Source organism: Macaca thibetana, chromosome 6, assembly GCF_024542745.1.
Source record: "Macaca thibetana thibetana isolate TM-01 chromosome 6, ASM2454274v1, whole genome shotgun sequence".
NCBI classification, from domain to species: Eukaryota; Metazoa; Chordata; class Mammalia; order Primates; family Cercopithecidae; genus Macaca; species Macaca thibetana.
In genome coordinates, this window is record NC_065583.1 from 162,332,294 (window position 1) to 162,341,095 (window position 8,802).

Here is an 8,802-nt window from a genome sequence, read left to right on the forward strand (position 1 = left end):
GGCCAGCCGCTGTTGCACTCACCGGATCGGAAGAAGGCCGCGATGTCGGCCAGGTCCTTGGCCGCCTCCTCGGCCCCCTCGCCGGCACCGCCCCCGCAGCCCGAGCCAGCCGCGCTGGCCGCCGCGGCGGGACCGGAGGACGCGGCGGGGGCGGCGGCGCCGCCGCTGCTGCCGCTCATGGCTGCGGCGGCGCCCGCGGCCGCGCCCGCCTCGGGCCCCGCGCCCCTAGCGCCGCGTGCCGCCCGCTCTGCGCCGGGCCTGGCGGCGCCGAGCACCCAGCTGCCCGCGCCCGGCGCGCGGACGCAGAGCCCCGGGGCGGCGGGGGGCGGCGGCGGCGGCTCGGCCCAAGGAGCGCGCCCACATAGACGAGGACTCCGCCCGGTAGCCGAGAGCTGGCCGAGGGGCGGGGGCGCGGAGCCACGGCCTCCGGGGCGCCGGCCGGAGCGCTGGCAGCAGTGCGCGCCGCCCGGACGCGCAGTCGCGAGGGCGGGGGCCCGTGGCCGGCGAAAGCTCCGGGATCACGGGCGCCGGCGACTGCCGCGAGCCTCCATCTTGATTTCAATGGGGAAGGAAGGAGGGGGAGGGGAAATCACGGCCGAGGGAACCCGGGTGAAAGGAAAAGGGAGAGCAGGGAACGGAGAGGAAGGAAAAAAAGAGGGGCTTCGGGAATTTCCGGCGAACCTCGTCAGGGGCCGAGCGTGGGCTCGGCGGTGGGCGGAGCCTGGGGGGAGGAGCGGGGCGGGAGGGGCGGTGCCGTGTCGGGCTGCTGGGCGCCCGCAGGGCCGGCCGGAAGGCTGCGGGAAGGTTCGGTTTGGTTCGGTCTCCCTCACCCCCAGGCAGCTGCAAGCCTTGAAAGGATCAGGAAAGCTCTGACCAGCCCGAGCGGACCTTCTCAGGCCCGGCATTGCGCCCCCCACTGGGGCCCTGGCTCCTGCACCGGAGCGCTGTCCCCTGAGCGCCGAAGCGTTTCGTCGTCTAGCCCGCAGGGCGGGGTGACGCGGTCCGGGGCGGGTGCCTCCCTCGTGGGCGCAGCGCCGGCCCTGGCTCGGGGAGGGGGCTTCTTAATAGTTGTTGAGTGAACAGAGAGGGCCTGATAACAGGTTATCTACTCCAGTCCTGGAGTCCACGATACTCCTACGGGTACACGGCTCTCCTGTAAGATGGGATTCCTCTCGGTGTATCCCCATCTCCCAGGGGACTTTAGGCTGCTGAACCTCGGGTTCACGGCTCCTCAGTGCTTACTCCGCCAGAATGAATGGGGAAGATGACGAGGTCTGGGGAGGCCAAAAAATATGGTCCTTTGCAGAAGATCCGTGTCAAATCAGCGCTGGACGAATATTCTAGTTCAAAACGCCTATGCCCCGGCTCCAAGGAGAGTGAAAGGATCCACTGTCGGGGGGAAACGGAAGCAAGAGACGGAAGCAAGAGATATGAAAAGCAACTGGGTGGTGAAACCACCACACGAGTATACTGGAAATAGACAAATATAAATGGTGGATGGTGGCTATCAAATCTTCACCGTTGGAGTGGGAGGTTACAGCCAGGAAGAGGCTAGAGTGATCCTTGTGGTACAGAATTAGAGTTGGAGACATCGGTATGGACTCATGTTTGGGGTCTATATCTATATTATGTATTCATATATATATAATGGGTCTGTACAGAGATTTGTAGATAGAGGGTAGTACACATACTTGTATCTCCTTGCTTTGTCAGCTGAGTGGGCCTAGACACAACACTGTAGCAAGGAATACACCTAGCACTCTGATCTTGCTTCTAATACCATTCTCCAATAAAAGGAACCAGAGCTCCTTGAGGAAATGGCTGATTCTAGGACTGGAACAGGAAATACTCAAGGTGTGCCTGGAGCACCTTGTGCCAAAAGGTGAGGAATTTGCTCCCCCCGTGAAAAGAAAAATTTTTAATCAACATCAGCAGTGGTGGGGGTACCTCAAAGGGACACAGGAGCTAATTGAAAGCGCTCCCAGTGGCCAAAGCTGAAACGATTTGAGCAAAAAAATAAAGCAGAATGTGATTATAACCAAAAGTATGAAATAAACTATCCATGAGTCCATAGTGATGAAAATAAATGATTAAGCAAATAAGTGGGATTAAGTAATATATAATATACTATTTTTAAATCAATTGGATTAACTAAATACATTGGGAACAATTCTAAATAATTTATGTAGATACTGTGCCCTCCATGAAATGGACTAGAACTCCTCTCTCCTAAACCGTGGACTGCACATAGTAACTTCCTTCCAAAGAATACAAAATGGAAAGGAGGGGGAAAAGAGTAAGTTTACAGTGGAGAAATGTGACAAACACTACCTCAGCCAGGTGATCAAGGTGAACAGCAGAAGCAGGAAGGCGTGTTGATGCTATGTACCCTTGATATGATGTGATGAGACCAGCATTTTACTTCTGTGGTCTTCCTCTCAAAAACCCATAACTCCAATCCAACCATATGAACAGCAGTAGATGAATCCCAGCTGAGGGACATTCTAGAAACAACCAGGCCAGTACTCCCCCAGACTGCCCAGGTCATCAAAAATAAGGAAAGTCTGGAAAACTGTCACAACCAAGAGGAGCCTGAGGAGACAGAATGACTAAATGCAATATAGTGTTCTTGATGGAATCCTGGAACCACAAAAGAAAATTAGGTAAAAACGAAGAAAATCTGACAAACATATGGACTTTAGTCAGTAGTAATAAACCAACATTGCTTCTTAAATTGTGAGAAATGTACCATATGAATAAAAGATGCTAATAATAAAAGAAACTTGATGTGGGGTATATGGGAACTCTGTATTTCTGTAAATGTCAGTCTATCCTAAAATAAAAGTTTATTTTAAAAGTTATTAAAGAATTGCATGGGCAGTGTATCCAAAAAAATAATGCAGTGGGTCCAAATTTCACAGGCCATCAGCTCACACCTACTGACAACATTCCTTTGATTTTCCCCTCAGTTAATTTCTGTCTCCAACTCCCATTGGCCCTATGGCAGAAAGCTTAGTTTTAGTTTAGGGAAAACTCAATCTCTTCGGGTTTTCTTTGTCAATCAGATGTTCCTCCCTCCCCCTATCTTCTCCCCAAGATTGTAGCCAAGCTCCCAGAGGCTTTCGCTCCAGGTGGCAACAGAGAGGTACCTGGTCCTTGATCATCGTGGATTTATGCTGACATTGGTGTATAGATGTGTCCCTCCGCCCTGGCATCCTGCCTGGATTGCAGGAATTGCTCCGGCCTTGCCTTCTGCTATTACTTCTTTCCCAACCATGGGAACTCTGGAGGTTGGCTGGCAGTCAGTGCCACTCCCGAGCTATTCCCAGCCACCCAGGGAAGTAATCAGCTGCTCACTGGAGTGCTCAGACCTCCCCACATCCACCAGCAAGGCTCCCTCCTCAACCAGTCTCAGAAAACAAGACTAGCACCGGGCATGGTGGCTCATGCCTGTAATCCCAGCACTTTGGGAGGCCGAGGCGGGTGGATCACGAGGTCAGGAGATGGAAACCTCCTGGCCAACATGGTGTCTCTACTAAAAATACAAAAATTAGCTGGGCGTAGTGGTGCGTGCCTGTGATCCCAGCTACTCGGGAGGCTGAGGCAAGAGAATCACTTGAACTCGGGAGGCAGAGGTTGCAGTGAGCCTAGATTGAGCCACTGCACTCCAGCCTGGTGACAGAGCGAGACTCCTCAAAAAAAAAAAAAAAGAAAAGAAAAGAAAACAAGACTAAGATCTCTGCTCTCCAATCCCTCAAGCCTATCTGGGTACAAGCTCTTTTCTCAGAGGCTCATCAGGGTTTGACACTATCCATCTCCTTTCCCCCAAATTGAAGAATATTTATGTCGTCTCTAGAAAGAAAATCTCACTCCAGTTTTGTCATGCTTTCTTCCAAATCTGTTGGGTTTTTTTGACGTAAACTTTGTGTTCCAGAGGAAACTCAGCTCCTAATATTCAACGTTTTCCCCCCAGTTATTCCTTCTGCCATGGATTCTAAAGTGTCTCTTAAAATTCAGAAGCCAAGTGCCAACTTATTTTTCACTCTTTGCATCCCTCCCATAATAACCCAGCTGGGTGGATAGTGAATACTGAGCTCCTCTCTGCTGCCAAAATGGTGGAGAAAGGTCAAGAATTTGAAAAAGTCAAAACTGCTTAGGACAGAGATACAGACTGGATGAAATGCAGCTACAGAAAGATTGGCAATATCTTAGTGTTGGTGCCTGAGAAGTGACAACTGGAAAAGGCTGACTCGTGTTGGAGGATTCTTGGGTGGAGGCAAGTTCTGGGGATGGGAGTTGGCCTGGAAGGGAATGTGGCTGAGTGGTAATGACTGCCAAGGGTATTGGGAATCGCCATGTCTGGGGAATGGTGTGGATTTGGGCAAAATGAGCTCTCTAGGGTTGGGACTCAGATATTGACCAATTCTATCTCAGGGAGAGTCAGTTCCAAGAACACCGTATAGAAGATTTGTGTCTGAGTGTGGGACTTGCTTGCAGGCTCACCCAGATTACAGTAAGAGAAAGAGGCCTCACACAGGTTTTTCCCTTCTACTATCTGAGCATGTGGAGGGGAGATCTAAACAGGGTTTTGTGACAGCTGCTGTTGATCCCGCACAACCTTCAAAATTCAGCTCAAATTTCATCGCTTCTCCTGAACCTCTGAAGCCCTATTCACAGGCATGGGGCCTCGAGAATTGTCAGCTGGTCATCAGGGTAGATTGGTAAAGAGTCTTTTGGGCTCTTCACACCAGTGGTTTTTCCAGTCATTGGAATGGCTCTGAATATACAAATCAAGCAGAGGACTGGGTGAGAGGTAGAAGAGGGAATTAGGAGGAATGTGCCTAGGAAAGGACCAGGGGATGGAATTCGGGAGCATTAGAGGGTGTGTGTGTGTGTGTGTGTGTGTGTGTGTGTGCACGCGTGTATGTGTGTGGACACATGCTTTTGCTTCCGGGGATGTTGGGTTGGAATTGATGAAGATCTTGATCTGGTAGCAGGAAAACCCAGCAATTCAGGGGGGAAAAAAAAAGATAAAGGTACATTTGGCTTTGAAGTTAGCTGGAATTTGGAAGTTGCAAGGAAGGTTTTATTATTACTAGCATATAAATGAGATATATAGGAGAAGTGACAATGTCTGTATTTGCTGCCTTGACTTCCAACTGATCAATTTTCCAGGCTTGTTGCTTAAAAACAGCTGACTTGCTGTTCTTGGCCAGTAATTCAAAGAATTCCAAATTGAGCCTCTAGCCTGAAATCTGCAGAATCTGAAATTCTACCTGGTGAGATTCATTCATTCTGATTCTGGCCAACTTTTGGTGTTCCAGATTTCGCTTTAAAGGATATATACTCCTGGGAATGCTAACACCTTAAGCCTTTATCACTTAATACCTCATAGAGAAGATTAGTGGATTAGCCAAGCATTGGTCCAAAGTAATGAGGGATAAAAGAAAGAAAAGAGTGATGGAAGGCACCAATAAAAAAAAGTACTGGCGGAGCACAGTGGCTCATGCCTATAATCTCAACACTTTGAGAGGGCAAGAGGATAGCTTGAGGCCAGGAGTTCGAGGCTGCAGTGAGCTCTGATTGAACCATTGCAATCCAGCCAGGGTGACAGAGCGAGACCCCATCTCAAAAAAAAAAAAAGCAAAAAGCACTGACTTTGATTGTGCCTAGAGCTGGTCTTACTGCTTCTGTCTAGTGTAGAATCTGAGCAAGGTCTTCCCTAGTGCATTTGCAACAGTAATGAGGGTTTTTATATTCGAGGCTCACTGATTACTTACTGAAGGCCTCCCATTGCATACAGGAAGTCATCTAAAGGCTCCATGTCCAGTTTTAGACTGTTCTAGAAGCCTTGATTTATTCATGCAGTAAACATGTACTGAGCGCCTACTGTATGGAAGATGCTGTTTTAAGCGCTAGTGAACAAAACCAGCCAACATTCTTGCCCTCGCAGAACTTACTTTTTCATAGGGTGGGATAGGTATGACAGACAATTAGCAAATGAGTAAAATGCATCATGGCCAAATGGCAATAAGTGCAATGGAGAAGAATAAGACAGGAAAAGAGGTGAAGTCTGAGGGACGAAGCAGTGCAACATTTGATGCGACTCTTGAGCAAAGATCGGAAAGAGATGAGACAATGAGGGTGTACATCTGGGCGAGGCATGGTGGCTTACGCCTGTAATCCCAGCACTTTGGGAAGCCAAGGCAGGTGGATCACCTGAGGTCAGGAGTTCGAGACCAGCCTGGTAACATGGTGAAACCCCGTCTCTACTAAAAATACAGAAACTAGCCAGGTGCAGTGGCACGTGTTTGTAATCCCAGCTACATGGGAGGCTGAGGCAGGAGAATTGCTTGAACCTGGGAATCGGAGGTTGCAGTGGGCCGAGATCACACTACTGTAATCCAGCCTGGGCAACAGAGCAAGACGCTGTCTCAAAAAAAAAAAAAAAAAAAAAAAGAGAGAGAGAGAGTGTACATCTGGGGGAAGAGGACTTAAGGGAGGTGAAACAGCAAATGCAAAGGCCTGAGCAGGAGCATGCACTGCTATTTGGAGAATATAGGGGATGTCACTTCAGCTGGGGGAGGTTGGATGTGGGGGATGAACAGCGGATCTGGTTGGTGAGGTACAGGAATCTCAGCAGGTGCTCTGTAAGGAGTCTGCCTTTTCATAATAATGTGGTTGTAGATGTGCATTGTTGTATTGTTGTATTTCAACCTAAGTGATTTTAGGTTGAAAGTAGATACAAGGACTCATTAGAATGTTCGGAGATAAAGCAGAAGTTTGTAAAAAGTTTTGTAAAAGATGGCCGTGGGGCTTTCTCTAGAAACCAGCTACTGTCATCTCCCAGGGGAGAAGTCTGAGTAAGATGCTCAAGAACCACCACACCAAGTGATGGGACCCCTGCCCAGGGCTGGAAGAGCAGGGATACCCCCTGCGGACGTAACACCAAGGCAGTGGGATTGGTCCCATCATTGCTGATCATCCCACAGCCAACCCAACTGGGTCTGCAACCACACCACAGAGGACTTCTTCCCTCACAAGGTGAGGGGACCAGCCCACAGACCTTCCTCCTCCTCTCATCCGCCTGCCAGTTCTCAGGGACCAAGATAAAAGAATGCAGGCACAGCTCGAAAATCACTTCTTAAAGAGCACCTCCTCTTCAGCCTATTTTTACTTTCTGTTTACGTATTTTGTGGCCTCAGCAAAATCATGGCTGCACAAAGCAACAAGGAAACCTGGTGAGTGGATTGGATTTGTTTTCAAAACCAGTGCAGTTAACTACCTTCTTCTAGAGACATAAGGGTAGACATTGTCGTGGAGGGAAAAGAAGCGCCAATAAGAAGTGGTTTTCAGTCCCAGCTCTGACACTGACTAGCTATGTGATCCTGAACAAGTGAACTGGAACTAGAGAAGTAAATCTTGCCTGTCTGGCCCCTACCTTCAGGAAAGCCAGGTCCCCAAGGAAAATCACACTTGCAGTCATTAGTTATATCACATAACTCTTATGTGCCTCCTCCTCCATCCCTACCTTCCTTCATCAAGGGGTAAGAAAGCACCTCAAGACTGAACTCAACACTGAAAGGAGTGGAGAAACTGGGCAGCAGGGGAAGTGTGGGGGTGGAGGGAATGGGCATGGGGAGCAGGGAGACGGTGCACTGCCCTTGTTCTAACCTGGGTATTAGTCCAGTCTCACACTGCTATGAAGAAACATCCTAGACTGGGTAATTTATAAAGGAAAGAGGTTAAATTGACTCACAGTTCCACAGAGCTGGGAGGCCTCAGGAAACTTACGATCATAGCAGAAGGGGAAGCAAGCACGTCCTTCTTCACAAGACAGCAGGAGAGAGAAGAATGAGAGCCAAGAGAAGGGGGAAGCCCCTTATAAAACCATCAGATCTCGTGAGAACTTACTATCAAGAGAATAGCGTGGGGGAAACCACCCCCATGATTCAATTACCTCCCACCAGTTCCCTCCCACCACACGTGGGAATTATGGGAAATGCAATTCAAGATGAAATTTGGGTGGGGACACAGCCAAACTGTATCAGTACCCATCCCCTTTACTTACCTCCTTCTAATCACCTCCCTTTTTCTGAGATCATCTGGGGTTCTATAGCTATAAGCACCTCACTGGAAAGGAGATCAGTTCCAGGGAATGATTCCAGGCCACAGACTCTTACTGAGCAAATGGCTGTGGCTTCGGAGCAGAGTTGGGGAGAGGGCAGAGAGCTCCTCCCCACATCCTGGGACAGAGTTCATGTAGCTCATGGTTGGCGGGGTGGAGACAGCTAGTGAACCATCACCTTTGCTTCTCAAGGATGGCCCACGGGCCAGCTGAGGGCAAGCCAGGAAGGGGGAGTCATGGACAAAGAGCAACTTATGTGACCATGATCAAGCATTTGAATAGCCCTGCTCCTATCCCTGATTGCCTTGCACACTGTTGACTTGCCAAATTTCAGCATGAATCGAATTCTTCACTTTTCTGTGTTTCTATAACTAGAGTTAAAGATTCTGGAAAGTGCAATGGGGATATCCGGGAGTAATTGCAGGGATTAATACCCACCCTGACTCTATGCATCACAACCCTCCCTGTACCCCCACTTCCTCCCTCTCCTGAAAACACCACTAGCTGCACTTCTAGCTCTGGACAAGCAAGGTGACCTCAGCTAGCCTGAGGCAACTGTGGGACTAAGCTCAGAAAATACCACTCAGGTCTTGAGCGAGGCACCATGCAAAGTCAGATCAGGGAGGAAAGGTGCCTGGGCCCCTGTCCTTGTACTCTGCTCCCTGTTGGACCCT

General features: G+C 49.6%; 1 protein-coding gene across 1 annotated transcript in view; it reads right to left on the minus strand.

Moving 5' to 3' along the window:
* Window positions 1-197, minus strand: part of TRIO (trio Rho guanine nucleotide exchange factor) — a 368,268-nt gene extending 368,071 nt beyond the window's left edge. The window contains 1 exon segment of the mRNA XM_050794763.1: window positions 23-197. Coding sequence (XP_050650720.1) covers window positions 23-179 — 157 coding nt within the window. The 5' untranslated portion in view covers window positions 180-197.
* Window positions 198-8,802: the final 8,605 nt, after the last annotated feature.